At 33.3% G+C, this 19,862-nt stretch overlaps 1 protein-coding gene across 1 annotated transcript in view; it reads right to left on the minus strand.

Annotated features, from left to right (window-relative positions):
• The window catches only part of LOC123523246 (keratin, type II cytoskeletal 1-like), a 54,698-nt gene extending 37,791 nt beyond the window's left edge, over window positions 1-16,907 (minus strand). The window contains exon 1 of the mRNA XM_053549211.1: window positions 16,762-16,907. Coding sequence (XP_053405186.1) covers window positions 16,762-16,907 — 146 coding nt within the window. The remainder of the gene's footprint in view (window positions 1-16,761) is intronic.
• Between the last annotated feature and the right edge of the window lie 2,955 nt (window positions 16,908-19,862).

The raw sequence follows: 19,862 nt of genomic DNA on the forward strand, positions 1-19,862 counted from the left end.
TTCCGCTACAAAGTTCAGACAAATGCGGCCACTCACGGGCGAGAAAATCCGCTACAAGTGCAGATACATACAGGATGATCAGACCAAAGGGAGAGATTGAAACTAATTCCTTACGATTGCATCATCGTATGATGCAACTAAAAATGTTTCCTGTATCTCTAGGATTCTGCAAGTTACCTGTATAATAAGATGAACTTTAACGTGTAACACCCAGGTCCATAACCAGTGATTTCTTTTTGATTTTTCAAAACAATCTGTGACTTTCTGTAGGGGAAAATATAGCGCTATGAACGCAAAATTTGGAAAATTCCGAATCTGAAACGAACGGTTCCGATTTGCAGGAACAGATGCTAATTTACGTTTGAACACCCGATGAGAAGTTTACACAGTGAGCGTGACAGAATTATCAGTTACCCGTCGTAAATTTTAAAAATGGAGTAGGAAAATATATAAACTTCCGTAAAATTATTCACTATATTTATTATGGAACGTTTTCGTCCAGTTCCAACCTTCTTTAGGTAAAATTAGAGTTTTAGGGGCAAATATAGCTATTTTTGGCTAGGGGAAACAGACTCTGTTCGACCGTAAAAACTGCCCAACGAATCACTGCTAGCTAAAAGTTTAAGGTCACACTAAGGTCAAGTACTTCCGATCTATAACTTTTTATGCAAGCATAGACTTTCAAATAACTTGGCATTGTTTAAGAACCATACCCTTACCTTCAAGGTCAATGTCACAATCAAGAAAATAGAAGTTGAAGAAAAGTCCATTTCTCACTTTTTCCCTGACGCATTTGGAAGTAAGAAATTTACATCATTTGTTTGTGTCTGGTCTATAATTTTTGTATGAATAGTGATTTATTATTAAAGTCTACACCAGGGAAAACAATCCCCATAATAGCTGATTTGAATTTTGACAGAGTTAAGCCCCTTTGTAACTTAGAATTTTTTGGTTAAAGTTTTTGATAGGGTTAGATATCTCTGTTACTATCAAAGCTATTGACTTGAAACATTGAATATTTATTTACTATCAAAGTCTACACTTGGGGAAACAATTCCCACAACTCTGGTTTGAATTTGGACAGAGTTATGACCCTGTTAATTTAAAATTTAACAAGAAATAAAATGTTAAAGTTTTTTTCTGGCAAAACTCTAATTCAGAGTCAAGCATTGAGAAAAGTCGAGCACGCTACCATCAACCAGCACTTGTTATGCCTCGGGCTACTCACCTGGTGGTTGGGGTTGTTTGCTATGGGTGTGATCCTCTGGAAGAGCAGCCTCTGTAGATTACATTTGCATTAAGTCGTAATAAGAGAACTATAATGTTATGATCTGGTATGTGACAGAGCAATAAAATCATATACCTTTTACAGAAACAATTTTATAATATTAGAATAGTATTGAAGAATATACAGTCTCGTATAATTCACGTTGAATGGCCATTCACATGTTTTACTGTTTATACATACTTTTATGTCTGTGTATTTTATATGTTTGTAAATGGCGAGACTTAAAATAAATAAAATAATAAAATGAATAGATGGGCATTCAAGTAACTTAGCACACACTTTTAAAATAAACAGACAACTGCATGAATGGATTGATACTCATTTTACTTGGCACACACTTTCAAAATAAATAGACAACTGCATGAATGGATTGATATTCATTTTACTTGGTACACACTTTCAAAATAAATAGACAACTGTATGAATGGATTGATACTCATTTTACTTGGTACACACTTTCAAAATAAATAGACAACTGCATGAATGGATTGATACTCATTTTACTTGGTACACACTTTCAAAATAAATAGACAACTGCATGAATGGATTGATACTCATTTTACTTGGTACACACTTCCAAAATAAATAGACAACTGCATGAATGGATTGATATTCATTTTACTTGGTACACACTTTTAAAATAAACAGACAACTGCATGAATGGATTGATATTCATTTTACTTGGTACACACTTTCAAAATAAATAGACAACTGTATGAATGGATTGGTACTCATTTTACTTGGTACACACTTTCAAAATAAATAGACAACTGCATGAATGGATTGATACTCATTTTACTTGGTACACACTTTCAAAATAAATAGACAACTGCATGAATGGATTGATATTCATTTTACTTGGTACACACTTTCAAAATAAATAGACAACTGCATGAATGGATTGATATTCATTTTACTTGGCACACACTTTTAAAATAAACAGACAACTGCATGAATGGATTGATATTCATTTTACTTGGCACACATTTTCAAAATAAATAGACAACTGCATGAATGGATTGATATTCATTTTACTTGGTACACACTTTCACCATTACTAGATGATGTGTTGAGGGTAAGACATAGACATCTAGGTCAAAGGTCAAGGTTACACTTAGAGGCTAAAAATTGTGTTTAATGTTTGTTGTTTGGTCTTTAACTTTGGTAGTTTTATTCACATGAATGAATATTCAGAGAAATTCAAATAAATTAGCACGCGCATTCGCCGTAATAATACAATATATTAAGTGCAAGACTAACACGTTTTGATAAAAGGTCAATATCACATTAAATTTTGGTTGTCAAAGAGTTAATGTCATATTTCTTGTCTCATCTATAACTTTAATATCATAGAAGGATATGCATATAACTAAGTACAAAATTTGTCGAAGTTCCATTATTTACAGGCCTCAGGTCGCTTAGTATGGATATCTGTGTGCTATGTTCAGTGCATGTATCTAGTTAGTCTTGTGTCGGTGTGCCCCAAAATATTAAATCAGAGTAAACAACCAAGAGATGAAGCTAGACGTATCGCCAGAAAAAATCAGAGAGAGTTTTTCGATGTAAGCATGTCTGTCTTAGCTCTTTGTGATTAATAGACTAATTGGTTATCTAACATGCCGGCTGTAGAGCATCTATACACACAAAGTCCTCTTTCTTAAGTGTTTGAAACACTCAAGTGACCGTTTCAGGAATACCCTGTCCCTGTGCCGCCTGGACCGAGAGTTGAACCTGGACCTCTGAATTTACAGTCAAGCGTGTTACCACTAAACCACCCGGTACCTAACTAGTTACGAACTACTCTCATTTAACATGTAAAGTGAATGCTTTCAGTACTTTATTTTAACATACCACAATTGTACCCTATGTGCCTTAGTAATTATTTTCACAGACACATTGAGAAACATAATATCTACATTGTTTGTTTCAGTTATAGATTCACAGTGATGTTTATTAGGGCAAGAAATGGGTGTTTCCAAGTAATGTAATGTTTCAGTATGCACAATACCTAACTTAGCTTGTATAAAGTAACAGATAAAATTAAAAAAATACAACAATTTAGGTAGGGCCTTAAATTGTTCATTTAAATTGTACTAATGCTGTATAATGTCTGTAATATCAAGATATTTTTATGAAGTTCATGTTCTTGTTTTTGGATGTTTGCAGCAACCCGTCTGCTATATTTTTCCGCTACAGTTTCTTTTTGTTGCGGGCCTGCTTTACGATGCATGGCTATCTGGTTGTGTTTGGGGCACTCTGTGCTTCCGGGAAATCAACCCTTAACTTTTATTTATTTATTTAACTATTGCTTGAAATTTGCATTTTGCATCTGAAAATTCTCGACCAGACAAATAAAGCATCACCGACTGTGTGAAACCAACTTCTCTTAATAAAATAGTACTGACTGGATTTAAGACGGCATTTAGAAAATAATTAGTTATTGATTTATCATTTAGTTCAAAATTATTTCCCTAATTACAAATTATTTTAGAGAGCTGATTTGAACTAATACACAACGGCATCCGCTCTGGCGATGCCGGTTATCCTCAACACCAATACAATTTAATGTACTATAAGGCTGTGATAACTTTGGAAAATAATAAATTGAATGTAATTAAGATAGACATAAAACCAGGACGTAATTAGAGAATCTTTGTAAATAAAATATTGTCACTAAATAAATTTGCTGAAACAAACAAATAAAAGAATTCAATATACCTTTTTTGACAGCATCCATGGTGATGTATAGATAGAATTAAGAATTTGCTCACATAAGTTGAACTAGACGTTTGATGTGTTTACTAGGATTGAAAGAGCAATGAAAGTATAAAGTTAAGAAGTAATGGCTGTTCTGTAATGTCACGCATATTATTAACAGTTTTATTTCAAGTCAATAGTAAAATGCTGCTACAAATGATTTTTGAAAAAAAGTAAGAAGTAAAATCTTACCTGTTCAAAATTTTCTTTAAGAAGATTAATATACTAACTTAGTTTTTATTTCTTTTTTATTATATAATAAATACAACATTATCGTACATAACATACGCCTGGAAATAGCATCATATTGCACGAAATTACAATGTTCCAAATGGTCAACATTTAAAAGGTATTTAAGTTAGGGATATTATAATTAGTTACCTAATCATAATATTTAGACGGTGAACACTTTAACTGAATTCAGTGAACTGTGAACTAATACATATTACAAAGGCATTGAGTCAGCCATTACATTATAAAAACATTTGCATGGATCCCCCAAGTGAGGAGATAAGTTCATCACCCAATATCGTGTGATATCAGATCATATTTGTCCATTTGTTAGAATTTTGTGAAAAGGAATTGCAGAAGGAAGAGCAAGGGAGTTCGAGAGTAATGCAGGGTCTGGCAGAATTCAACGGTAAGGATAATTATTATCTGTTAAGAATACAATATTCTAGCACGAACTTTTTGTCAGCCTTTAACAAACCATATATGGCTTTATACGGAGTAATTGTATTTGTTTGTTTGTTTGTTTTGGGTTAAACGCCGTTTTTCAACAGTATTTCAGTCGTCATGTAACGGCGGGCAGTTAACCTAACCAGTGTTCCTGGATTCTGTACCAGTACAAACCTGTTCTCCGCAAGTAACTGCCAACTTCCCCACATGAATTATCAGATGTGGAGAACGAATGATTACAGACACAGTGTCTTTTATCAAATAAGTTAGATTTTCAATATTATATATATATATATAAACTTGACAATGAAAAGACTCGGCACAAGATGGAAGTCTATAAATCAAATAAATAAAATGACTTCACATGCCTTTCCAACAGTATTTAATTATAAAATGCCTTTCCAACAGTATTTAATTATAAAAATACAAACTAGCTTCGCCTATCGGCTCATCAGTGTACATACAATGTAACGTGACATATATAATTTTCTATTGCATTTACATTACCATGTTGCTTTTAAATTTACAATCATTTCAAAATCTCTTCGGGGCATAGAAAGGGGACATTGAAAAATGTAAAAGGAGCTTGGTGCGAAAGAACGATCTCAAAGGTCCTAAGTAGAAAATAACATCAATGATAGGATCCTTTGAAATCATAGAATGCAACGAAGCAAGTTATTGCCGACTCGGTTAAACTGAGTCCGTTCACGAGATGTAACGAAATGTGCCAACCCTTAGCACCGATCTGAGTTGTTATAACTTACACAGATAGATTAAATGGACTCTATGATCCAATAATGACCTCAAATAATTACAGCACTGAGTCCATTATAGTATGATTTATCCTCATTACCTATATGACCGAAAACAATATCCTTGATATTTCGAGTGGTGTTTTATAACGTTTCTTTTTATTAATGCATATAAATATACATCTATGAAAATGATATACCAGTAGGTTGATAGTTTTTCTTTCTGTTGAGTGTTGTCCTTGTTTAAAGATATTGCTGTTCATGCAAAGGAACCACTGAAGATAAAAGTGTAAACCACGAGTCTTTGTATTTCATGGAATCAAATTCTAGACGTGTATATGTTTGTGCACTGAAATGTTTATTGACGGCTATATTTCTGATGACGCCAAGACGCATTAACTGTGCCATAATGGTTCCCACTGCATAAATAAAGCCGAGTTTAGTTTCTTGCCTACAATATGTTTGAATTTAGATCTCCCAGTTGTATGATGAAACAGCAATTTCACATATTGTTATATATAAGGATGTAATGCATCTAATGTTTTAATATATTAAAAGCAAATTGATGTAACATGTGTTTGAATGTCTAAGCTGCTGAAATTGACTATTGAGTGATCAAATTTTATTATATACCCACATCAAAGGTGTTCCTGGCCTAACTTTGATACACCGGATGGAAGAAGCGGAAAACAAGGATTATCTAGTAGACATCGGTTAGCTGGAACAGCGGTACAAACATATTTCTATTATTCACTGAAACTTTCAAACTGAACCACAAGTTCATTGGTATTGTAATACTTAATGTGTTTCAAGAAATTTGCTGCGCATCCTTTGCTCATCCTTTGAGTTCGTTAAAAATACATTAATGTTTTCGTGATCGTGCAATTACCGAAAGTGTATAATTTTACATACAGAAATAAATTGAAAAAGCCGTATTTCCGTGGAATATGCTTATGTTTCGTTAACAAATGCATCTATTGCCATAGATACAGTTAAATGTTTGGTTAAGCACATGCTGTTTTCCATTAACTGTTGTTGGTGATATATGTCATGTCTGCGAATTGTGTTTCCATTCAAGGGTCTTATATTGTATCAGTTGTCTTCTAAAATAGTCGTTCGATATCGAAATAATGAGAAATTACTTAAATGACGCACTGATCCTTAAACCGAATTCATATTACAGTATAGTGCGTTTGTAATATATCTTGGACTGATACAAATAAAAAAACGACTTAATTATTTGGCAAACGCTTTACTTGGGAAATGGTATAAAAAAAAAGATATGAAAGTGAAAAGAGATTGATTTGACTATCAAAGATTTCAATCAGCATCGCTGAGAAAAACGTTGATCACACGTCAAAATAAGAATTCGAGATACATAATTATATATCTTTGCATACAGTATGAAAAAGAAAAAGCATTACATGATGCATAAATCATGTTGATTTATGTTTTCACTTTTTAAATTTCTCTGAGTTTTGTTCACGGTTCAAATGTCTTACATTTAAAAAACAAACCATCAAAATACAGTATGTGTTAACTTTAATCGAATGCACAATCTATATACGATAGAATGTATTCATTTTCTTCGTGTAAGTTTTGTTTATAGCTTTTAAAATACATATATAAGAATTAAACTGCTTGACATGTAACGATTTTACAACATGGGCTTTAACGGATGTTTACTCAACACTATCTGTGAAATATCGATTTAATCCAGTAACAAATGACCACGTTATACATTTACAGCGGATGTATTTCAATGCTTTAATGAAAGAAAAATGGTAACAGGTCTTAGATCTTTACGGGTATTTGTAAAAGAGATATTTTCTGAGCTTATTTTCTGAACTGTGTCGTATCCACGATAGTTCTGTATTCACGTTTAGAACAGTTTTCCGCTAGGTTAAAAAAGTTCAAGAGGACCGACATTGTATCCAAGACAGTACTGACATTAGGGGTGTGATTACGGGTGTGATAGCAGAAAATGGTCGATATCGATTAAATGGAGCTAAGGTGCATAAGCTGTAAATACACAGGCGACGTTGACAATTCACGTGTATAGGTTTGCTTTACTTTGATAGATGGGATGTAATAGTAATCAAATCATTCTCTCCAAGTCTTGTGAATAAATGTTCTTCGTATCTACTTAATTAAATTGAATCTAAGCCTATACATCTCAAGAACTAATTTTAAACCGACAAAACACAGACGGTGAAGAAATTAAGTATAACGAATAGAGAAAAAGATATAAAGAATTTTTAAAACATCTTCCAGACTTACATTTGTTAAGGATGATTCTAAAGTTATAGTTAATCTAAGCTTTTATATAGTTGACCCAGTTGTGAGACGAAATGAAGATGTTGATACAAGCAGTAGCTCGACTATACCCAACTTTGAGATATTTTTATACGTAAAATAAATGTAAACCTACACCAGGATAATGTTCGTCTATACTAAACTGACTTCAATTTTATCAGGGGCCTCCGTGGCCGAGTGGTTAAGGTCGCTGATTTCAGATCACTTGCCCCTCATCGATGTGGGTTCGAGCCTCACTCGGGGCGTTGGATTCGTTATGCGAGGAAGCCATCCAGCTGGCTTATGGAAAGTCGGTGGTTCTACCCAGGTACCCGCATCCAGCTGGCTTACGGAAAGTCGGTGGTTCTACCCAGGTGCTTACGGAAAGTCGGTGGTTCTACCCAGGTGCCCGCATCCAGCTGGCTTACGGAAAGTCGGTGGTTCTACCCAGGAGCCCGCTCGTGATGAAATAATACATCAAAGCTGGAAAGTCGCCATATGACCAATAATTGTGTCGGTGCGACGTTAAACCCAACAAATTAAATAACTCAATCAATCAGTCATTTTTATCACTATGAAAACAATATTGCAGTGTATAAAATTGAAGAAGACAAAGTTGTGTGCTTAATGAGATAATTTTATGGTTTTTAGATCTCTGAGTATTACAATATATTCCTTGACTTATCGTATTTAGTTTAAAGATGCATATTTCAAAAATCAAAACAAAGAGTGATATTTCATATTTTGGTCTTTTAGGATCATGGAGTCAATTCAACATATGATTAATAGAATTCCGCTTAAGTTGGTGCTAGGGGCGTGAGAGGTGTTGCACATTTCATTACCTCTCATGAACAAACTCAATCAAACCGAGTCTCCTATTATTCTTCTTGGCTTCCAAAGGATCTTTTTTACAGATTTTATTATTTATGTGCTGACTTGATATATGTTTTGCCCCAAGTCATTTTCCTTTCAAGATATGCAATTTACACATTGGCATGAGACAGATGGACAAGAAATATATATTAACTGTTTCTCTTAAAAATAGTTCGGGCCTAAAAATATACTAGTACGATAAGATTATATTCATTTTTAAAAGGTATATTAAGCTTATAAGTGAATACCTGCATTAATCAAGCAAAATACTGCACAAATATGGTTAGAAATTTATATTTGCTCTATGGACATTATATCCAAAGCGTCTGTAAGATACATTAGGTAAAAACAATAGAAATATTTTGTTATATCTTAAAGTGCTATTGTTTCCCCGGATTAGAATCTGATTTAATGGAAATAGAATTCATAAGAGATATTGGCTGTAAATTGTAAAGGAAAAATCGAATTGTAGTTAATCCATTTATTTATTTTATTTTGTTGAGTTTAACCTCTTTTAACCCTTATCATGTTGGACACGGCTATTTCTGCCTTTGCGTCCAGTGTAGACCATGATCAGCCTGCACATCTGTGCAGTCTTATCAAGATCTGCACTGTTCGCCATTCAGTTAGTATCTATTTAGTAAATACCCCTTGTAACAGTGAATGGTACTGTTTAAATTGAAACTGGGACAAGTTCATTATATCAATTTAGCATGGTAAGGGTTAAACTTTTTATAATCTTAACAAACACCTTTTGAAAACTTCTATGACTCAGAATTCTACAATGTTTATAAATAGTATTTACATTCAAGTGAAATTCCATTTGACAATAATTTGTCACAGAGTGTATTAAATTACTGTACCAGTATTTTTATTAACAAAAGCAAGATTCTAAGGTATAACAAAAATAATTCTTCACTGGAAATAGAAAAATCAAAATATGGAATGATTAAAACGACGCCTACTGTATTCTATAGGTAATTTTACAATAAAACGTTTATTTTGATGTAGTGTAATGATCACATGGTACATAACAGGCTGCCGCACAATTTACTCATGCTGTTTTCATCCACATGACTGGACGCCGGTAAAAAACATTTCCAGTAATTGGAACTTACGGTTTTCTGATGGGTCTAGATTTCAACCAGATATGTCAACGTTGTATTTCAATCAAAGCAGCATATTATTAAAAAAACGAATACAATCGAAGTGCTTTGCTTCCTAGGGTATGAAGATCGATTAAGAGGGAAACCATTTTATCATCTGTTAACTTTTTTCTGGTTCATTTGATTATTGTTTGGCAATGGTTATTGACAAATCTCAGTTTTTCATCATATCGCTGTTGAAATGAAACTGTAATTTGCTATAATTGGTAATATAATATGGTGTTTACGTCGTATTTGCCGCGCTGTTCAATACTAAACAGAAATACAATACAAATAGCCATTACGTTTTCGAAGGCTTTCAGGCGCGTTCGAGCAAACGATTCATTTGTAACAGGTAGGTGACTACCACTCCTAAATATATGCAGTCTAGTAATTGTTTTGCAATGCTGTTTAGGCATCGACAAACTTAAACAGTCACATGCTCATAATAACATAATGAAGCGTGCGTATTCTAATCCTCTCTCTGAAGCATATATAGAAATACATATTGATATGAATCGTACTTTTGCACGATTGAAATAGTTGTTCTGTTTCCTTTTTAAAATTTTTGTATTGCTTATCTCTTTTGTTTGAATGGCTTATGACAATAAGTAATAGGTATAGGTTTCAATAACGTTCATATTTTGGTGTAAACATTTACAAATGTGGCCAGTATCGGATTGATGGAGTAACACCGACGGCGAACATCGCGTAGTCATAGTGTAAATGGTGGTTCGATTTCTCTAGTCTTGATATTGTAGGGCAATGTTTTCGCGCTTATCATAATGATCCAACTATATCAACCAATCACAGAACAAATTTGCGTTTAAGGCGACAGTTTAGCAATATGTTAAATATCCTACAAAAGTCTGAGCCCAAAAGGTTAAACTCAATATGCACGAAAAATGCTGTAACTAAATATCACAACAAGCTAATTGCTAAACTGAATTTTACATGCCCGAACTTTACCACCGTGTATATACACCCAGATGTATTAAACGGATTAAACTTTTCGCGCCTTATATTGGGAAACAGCGATCTAGCCATCCATACATGAATAACAATTTTTATTTTCACATAAAGTACTATATAACTTTGGCAATGAAAACGGTTTAAAGTTTTAGATAAAATCAAATGAAACGAGTAGTAACAAATAATAATAACGAGTAATTATGACTGTTCGGAGTTTCTGATATATATATATGGACATGAATCAATGTACGAGTTACCTCATTTTTTAAACTGAAGTTGATTTGGATCAATATATTATACAATAAACAACGGGTGCATGATAATGACATATTTGAACCAGTTGATTTGTTTTCAACATTGATGTTTTCATGATCCATATAATCATACAATTTTAAAGTTCCGTAAGTGTAGCAAATTGTTTTACTAGCCAAATGTAATGGTAAAATAGCATATTAATTGTCTGATGTTTTACTGAAAATAAGAAAACGTCATTTTATATTTTTCTGAACAGGGGGAATGAGTAGAAATGTTTTATGACTATGAACATTTCTATAAAATCAGACGATTTCTGAGAAAACGTAGCCAAGCAGAGTTAGATGTTTTTGTTTTCACATTGAATTTTACATCTGGTTGAACGCCTACTGTCACACCTCATATGTTATTGTGTAACTTATGAAGAAATGTGTTTAATGCAATAGACTCAAAACCTAAATACGCGACTGCAGACAGCAATACGGATTGTCCGGGAACCAAGGTGATATATCCAGCAACGAATCAGTCGCTCCACCGTGCATAGATGCCTGATAGATGCAGAAATTCTAGACCAGCCCATAATCCATATATATATATAACGTACTGACAACAGAAAGGCGACGTAATTGAAAGTTATGGGATCGTCGGCATCAATGATTGACTTAAAGGCAGTGGAAATGTGTTCTTTTCTTTTAACGAGTTTAATCGATTCCGTTACTGAGTGTATTGAAAATTTAGTTTCATCGTTCTTCATATAGGCACTTAAATTCAAATCAAATGCAATAAAATCAGTTTGTTGTTTTATGAAATATTTGTTGTTAGTCTTTTTTCAGCTTTGATATTCTAAAGGTAGAGCAGTCTAAAAATAACAAGTAATATCCTAATGCTTATATTAAAGATACAAACAACAAGATATTACAGTTATGTAGTGAGAAAACACTTTCTGAACATTTAGCAAATCAATAAACAACACAATAGTAAGTTTGCATATTACGCTGCAAAAAGGTAAGTGTTAGATGTTATTTCACTTTTTTAAAGTTACTTTTCATTTTGGTTTCTTAGCATCTTTGAACGTCATGCTGAACCGATATGAGCTATTTCTCCGTAGAACGGTAGAGAAATTCTTATTGTTTTTAATCTTACCTGTAATGGTATATACAAAGTATCGAATAGTTCGTTAGTGATGTACGCAAAGTTATGCATTTGAATGGCTTTTAAATTAGTATCTAATAATCTATTGGTCTATATTCTTCTTTAAGTTCGGTTAAACTCAGAAATTCTGAACTTGTTCCTATTGTTATAGAAATTACAGAATGTCTCATTGTTTAAACATACATAATTAACATTCGGCTTGCAAATTGTTTTTTTCATTTTAAGTAGGAATATTTCTTCTTCTTTGATCAGCGTAAGACACGATTAGATAGTATCATTCATTAAGGTTTAGCAATCAATATAAAGTTGTCATCGTCTTTGTTATGTCAAGTTAAAAAATAATAATACATTATTTAGAACAAAAGGAGCATTTTTTCCCCGTAAGTGCCTCTTCTTTATCATCTTTTATATTTTAGAGTTGACAATTCATTATCAAAAATATCATTCAAAATCTTTACGGCCATGTATTTCCAAATATAGCGCGAACACCGAAACTCGTGTTTGTAACTGGAATTAATGGCTTAAACTATTGAATTTCGTACACGTCTGTATTAAGAAACTGCAACTGTTATGAATGCAATGTAAGTTTAACTTTACGTCAGAATATTCAAATACTCTATGTAATATCATTCGCGAATTGGAAAGAAAAACAAGAATGAGAATTTGAAAAATAGATAACACCAATCTTCAATAAACATATAATTTACGTTGTTTTATCTCCCACCAGATTCTAGCCCTTTTATTGGTTGAGTAGTGTCACGCGGTTGTTCTCTATATTTCAATAGAGGGTCAGTGGGTGACTCTACATGAGAATTGCAATTCAAAATTGCGTGATGTTGACCATAAAATTAGCATTATTATTTAAAAAAATTCAAAAGGAACATTCTACCACCTTCAGAGACCTTTCGAGAAGTAATCAAGTGGTCGATAAAACAATTTAATTATTGGGTTTGTTACTGACCCTCTACGGAAATATGTAGGGTCAGTATGCTTTATAGAAAACTCGGCTTCGCCTCGCCCTCTATGAAGCATACTGACCCTACATATTTCTGTAGAGGATCAGTAACAAACCCAATAATTAATATTAATTTGTTCTCATTTGGTTTTGTCGTTTAATGTAGTACTGTTTTAACATTAAACACGAGTCTATAAAGTAATTTTATTAATGTATTAAATTCTTTTTCATATGCATACATTACTTTAAATTAAAACAAAAACAATGATAAACTTCATTTTATCTTTGCCAACGAATAAACAAAACATATCTTTTCATTCTATATAAGAATACTAGTAAACGTACAACGAAATTGACCAATGCTTTCAAAATATTGCACTTTAGCATTTCCTGCCCATTCTTTGCCCGGTTCCTTTTTTAAAAAGGAGTGACGTCATGACAATGTTTTAATGATGATTATCGTGCTCGAAGACGATTCTATCTTGGAAACAAGTAGTGGAAAATAAGACAACAAGAAGTAACAGTGATAAACTTTAAATATCCGTGCGCATTGGTATAAATAGCGGTTTTCAATTTTACTGTTATGTTAAATGGACCGAAAACATTGTAGCATGAATTATTGCATTAGCTACTTTTAAAATTAGTTCATGTCTGCAATTGCTACATTGCTGCATTGCTACATCACACAGGATACATTTGTGTACTAGTACTTTATTTCAGTAAGAAAGACACTGGCAAAGGAAAGAATGGACTTAACTATCAGATATTTTTCTTACAGATATATTTTGATGGTCTGAATGTGGTGGAGTCATCCTCTAAAAAGTATTGTGGACCAGAATAACTTATAATAAGAACACCGCAAGTACTTGACGTCGGGAAATATTGAAGAAAACTCGCGAATTAAAGATGAAAAAAGTAGAAACTTCCAAAGCTATAGTATTCAAGACCTAAACGAAAATATAAGCAAGGAATATCAATTTTTAATTTAAAAAGGGCAAACATTCTGGCAAATTGCAAGCAAAAGAGAGTCACGATTTTAAATAACTTACCGATTTTAGTCATAATTGACCCATTGTGTTCTTTTGGTAATAAAATCTGTAAAGAACTTTGTAACATGCTTGACTTGCAACCAAATGTCCGGAGGTTGAAGTGGGTTAGCTTATTTTGAGCGTCTCCCTCCTAACTAAAAGGCCAGTACTGGTTCTTCTCACGAAAGAAGATGTTGCGTGTATCGGTCTTACACATCTAACACCAAACCGTCTATTTTAACAAAGTAAGACTAAGTTAGCCGTACATGCCTATATCTAACTATGTTCAATGGTCTTTCCATGGTTGTGTTCCTCTGGTCAGATCTCACCTTGGGTGTATTGGTACAGGATGAATTTGGCGCCTTGAGTGACAGCTTTTGTATGTAAAACGCTTTTGAATGTCTTTGTCGTGAAAATGTTGAGATATCAATCAGGTATAAATAATATATAATTAAGTGTAGCTCTCAGACAGGCTAAAATCAACTTTATAATTTTTATTATATATATTATAAAACCTAGAGTAACGTGAAATATGAAACTACATTTTTTGTAGTTTTCTCGTTGAAAATAAGAGCAATACTATGAGAAAATTTCAGATTACAATATTGATACACATGATAATTAGGTTTTTACAACGTTTATCGAACAATTAATTAAATTCAAAAAAGTGTACCTAGGCTTTATAACTATTTCCTCAGGAATTGTATGTGTATACTTGTCTTAAACTACAATTTACCAGACTGCGGCTCATAATAAACTACCAACATATTGATTACTGTACACATGATTCTGTCAAGAACACCAGAATGTCAGAAAGAATTACATCGGTATCAAACAATCTAGAAAAATTGAGTTCAATTAAAATGTTTTAAAAAATCTAATAATAACAGCGTACTAATAGAAATCGGTTATCTGATTCTATCGGATAATGTCTCTGCTCTAGAGAAAGTATATACAGTTAAGTAACTTTCATCTATCACACCAGAATCGGGCATCAAATACAGTGTTTTTCAAATGTGTAGTGAATACATGTTACATGTTAGCAGCTCAATTAAAACTAAAATAACAAAAATATGAACGTATTAGTGCGGTATGTGAATGTTCATGTTTTTGCTGGTTATGGAATCTTATTTTTGTAAGAAGTGATGTTTCTATAGTTATATTTAGTACCTGGGGGAAATGCGTTGAATGTTTAGTGCTTTACTGCAAAGCAGAACCTAAGTGTAAAGTTTGCGTAGGTGTAACACCAAAACATCTGGTGACGTGTTAACATCTCCAGACATTTATATTGATTCCAGTTTAAAACTATACATTTCAAGTCAGTAGAATTCATTTAAAGATAGTTTTAAAGAAATAAAAAACAGTTTTACCCTTCGCACAAATATATCAGTGTGTTGTGGCTGAGGCTGTAGTTGAAATGTTCTGAACATATCTTTGTCACACTTCAATAATTAAATAACATTTTATCACAAGTGTCTGCTTTCAAATTATAAATGGCTACAAGAGAGCTAGTTTTTGAGTTAACACAACAATTTTATTCTTTTCGAGAAAAGATAGAGATATTAGTAGCTTATGTTCTGCTCGGAATTAACAAGTGACAAATTGCTTTTGTAATTGATATGAACATATAAGCAGTAAATTAAACGGTACATGGGAACAAAGCGTTAGGACGTTCACAACTTGTCACTTTAGATATGAAGTTATACATATAAGACTAAGAGTAAAATATCAGAATCCAGAATCTGGGTCCCTTATCTAGTATGAAGTTCATAATAGGGCAGAGGCAAAAGACTGACCATTTATACTCAGCGGGTAACTAATGCAAAGATCATTACTATGTGTTAAAGGAATATTTGAAAAAGGATGTAATTTTTATTCCTGATTATAAAAATCACCAGAGTGATAACATTTGAGTATTATGTTCCTGTTTCAAATATTATATTACAAACATTCGGAGCCCCTTAGTAACATAATCAATACATGAAATGATATTTTTATTTCAATGTTTCATATTATTAATTTGTTGTTTTGTTTTTCGTTATATGGAACATTTTTATTGGTTAAATGTCTATTTCAATCACTATTACACATGAGTTTATAAAGATATAGTAACATAATAAACGATTATACTAAGAAAGTCTTAATGTTAATGGTATAATGTTAAAATCGCATGAACAAAAATAGTACACCAAAACAGTGAGTTAAACTTAGGATCAATTCACATGTCAACCAATCTTTAAAAAATATACACATGCTTCCTTAGAGTCATCGGCTATTTAATATACAGTTTGCAAATGAAAAACTTGAACTAATTCTACGCGAAAGTAATGTGAAGATTGTCGAACGCAGTAAAATGTGACAGAAGGATGAAGTAACGTTTGATTTTGTATAACGTTTTTTGGTAAAATATTGTTGATACAATCTTAAAATTTAAGGATTTAGATGCAGTATGACACAACAGAAGATATTAGCGTAAGAGTGAGATTTCCTAGAGCTAGGCAAGACAAGCCAATTGATCGCATCGGGCCAATACGACCGCCAAAAACGTCAACAGGTCTGTGATGTTTATTGGCACCCCCAACCTTAAAAGAGGGGTGCACACATAAAAACATACACACATCGCCTCTCAAAGGTGCCGTGGGGCACTTCAACGTCCAGGAACCTCTTTTCCGGCTTACAGGCCGACACCCACGGCAGACGGGTGATTCCATTTTCAGGGGAGTCGTAGCCCTCTGCATGGTGATACAGCTGGTATTTCATATTGCCCCGTCGGCAAGGGGTAGCAATCATTTGAACAGATCATATTTGTAAACGTCACTCTATAAACTTATACTGTAGATGCGTGACTTCATTGTACAAAAGTAAAACTAACCGAAGACATGTGGTAATGTTATCCACCTTCTGGTAAATTAGGAATTATCATAATAATTTTTATTATATATTTAAGTTTTAAATAGTATTTTTTTTTTCTTTTTATGTTAACAATGGATTCACACATTAATCATTTTATCAGCAATGTGTGTAAATTACAGGTCTTATGTATATGCCAGTGATGTACATTACCAATAGTCTCTTCTAATTCTTTAAAGAATGGCCATTATAAACAATTAGTGTATTTTTAAATGTACTGTATTATTTTATGCAACTAATTGTATATGGGTGAGAGTAGTGAACCGGGCCACTATAGATCAATGCACTCGTTGACCCCTTCTATATCCTATATAAATGATGCAATCGGGCTGGGAGGGAGTTTTCAGACTCGTCCATGCACGTCAAGATATACACTTATTTCATTTTGTATGTCGAGAAGTTTACATGTTCAAGTTACTATTGCGTTAAATCGATCTATTAGGCATACTAAAATATGGAGTAAAGCCATATTCTCTTATTACCATACATCTTAAAAACAGTAGTATATGCAGGTTCGTTTTGACTTACGTTATCAATTTTTATTATATTTATCTTTTTAGATGAGAATTGTACTAGATGCATGTACATTTTGTATTATCCTTTTGTACATAAACAATACTAAAGTACCTTTAAATATATAACAACAAAAGTGTTTATACTATGTTTTATTTGTTTATACACATATATTATGTTTATTTTGCATCAATCTACAGAACACTTTAGTATTAGCTTAAAGTTCAATAGTATTTACAAAATGACTGCCATTAGTATTCTATAGCTGTTCTCACATTGTTAAACAATGCTAAAACCCATATGGATAGGAAACGTAATTTTCTCTAATCACACTCTTATCAAACACTATTTGATATTCTTTCCTTTCTGATACAGTTACTAGTTGGGCAGTATCTCTTGCTCTTAAGATTTTGTTTGCATCTACAACTGATACTTTACCCAATGGCGTTTTTGTCACAAATTTCTTTAACAGTTCAAAGTTCACATTTAACAAGTTTTTGCAATTTAAGGTAATGCCTCTTATCTTGCAGTGTGTATAATTTGCATTCTCGTCAGGTTTTTGTAGCTTGTATGCGTAATGTTTTGCACCGCCTGTCATGAAAGTTTGAATTTTGTTGTTTGGCACCTCATCTGTCAGGCCACCGAGATAATCATCTAGAACAGGTGTCTGCTCACCATCCTTTGTTGTAAATATCACTGAGTCAGTGTCTGCGTACAAAGCCCTATTACCCAGACTGTCTAAATAGGAATAAAGCTTTAAGCGAGCTTGAGCCGTTGTGTAAGCCGCTACAACGACATTCGTTTTTGTATTTGAATCTTCGAAATCACCTGCATACTTCCAGCGCATTTCAACCATTTCGTTAGATACATTGTTTACCGTAGTTACATCTTCCTGTCCGATGTTAGCTTATCGAAGTAAATACTTGGTTCGGTAACATAGTCCACTTGATCCATATTTGATCTTTGTCCAAACTTTCCCCAGAAAGAGTTTAGCATAAGCTTTGCTAAGGCACGCATTCCTGGATTTTTCTTAATCTTGTTGTAGTCAAGAAGAATTCCTTCTATTTGGTGGTACATGTTTATATATTTTCGTTTATCTTCTTCTGTTTGACACCACTTTGGCCATCCGCACTAGCTTCCTGCTTTATTTTTAGAAATTTCTTGACGTATTCTGTAAATAAACCACCGGTCTTTGTAATTGGATCATATTGTGATAGTTTGTCAAAGTGCCAAACTTCGTAGATTTTCACAATTGTGTACCCTTTTCGTACAGCCGTTTTTATTTCGTCTGTAACAAAGGTGCCAATGAACGAACGTTCCTCATTCGTATGATTACATTTACCCTGATATTTAGTCTCTGTACAGGTTTTACAGAGGTGAAACAGGAGCCTGTTGTGGTTTCTACAAGGTAGCACAGGATGAAAAAGGTTCCTTGGAGGTAATACTTTTCACTTCATTAGGCCTTTGTAATCGTTCAATGAAGTGAAGCCATCTGTGATGATGTTAGGGTGTCCTAATGGTATTTTACCAGTTTTGATGATATAGGGGTACAGGGAGGTAACATCATAATATTTGATATTCTCGTCAACTGTAGCTTCTTTATACATGGTGTATGCCTCTGTGCGCCCTCCATAAAAGGCATCGCGTGGTTCTAAAGGTGTAACTTTATCCAGCTGGTCTACAAAAGTTTTCATATGTTGGTCTTCTTTTAACAGTTTGTCAAAGTCTGATTCCCTCTGTAAGTATAGCCTTCATTTTCCATGTACTTTCTTTTTTCTACTGTTTTGTCGTACAGATCGCCCATTGTCATTTGATTTACAGAATAGATAGTAGACCGAGCGTATTTGATAGGATTCCCGTGCCAGAAATCGCCATGAAATTCTAACACAACCTTTTCACCTTCCTCTGTTTCATAGTATCCGTCAATAATATACTGTCCAATAGCTTTATCACCCTCATTCCTTGCATGTAGAATGTTTCTTCCTTCAGTATGGGCAATATATTTTATCCATTGAAGCGCTTTTATTGACTGTTTTTGCTCAGGTTTGTATCCATGGTGTGGTATCAATGCAATGGTTTCTGACTGAAGGTAGTCCGAAATACTAAATTACAAGCGGAAGCTATTGTAATGCAGAGTTCAAAGGGGTCTATTACAGTATTGTCTATGAAATCCTCTCGAAACTTCAAGCAGCAAAGCTTCAGTATATCCACGTCTGATTTGCAGTAGTCCAGTAGTTCCTTTTGGAAGTCAAAGTTATCATTTTTATGATCTTTAAACCATTTCATAAACTC

Source organism: Mercenaria mercenaria, chromosome 8 (genome assembly GCF_021730395.1).
Source record: "Mercenaria mercenaria strain notata chromosome 8, MADL_Memer_1, whole genome shotgun sequence".
Taxonomy (NCBI): domain Eukaryota; kingdom Metazoa; phylum Mollusca; class Bivalvia; order Venerida; family Veneridae; genus Mercenaria; species Mercenaria mercenaria.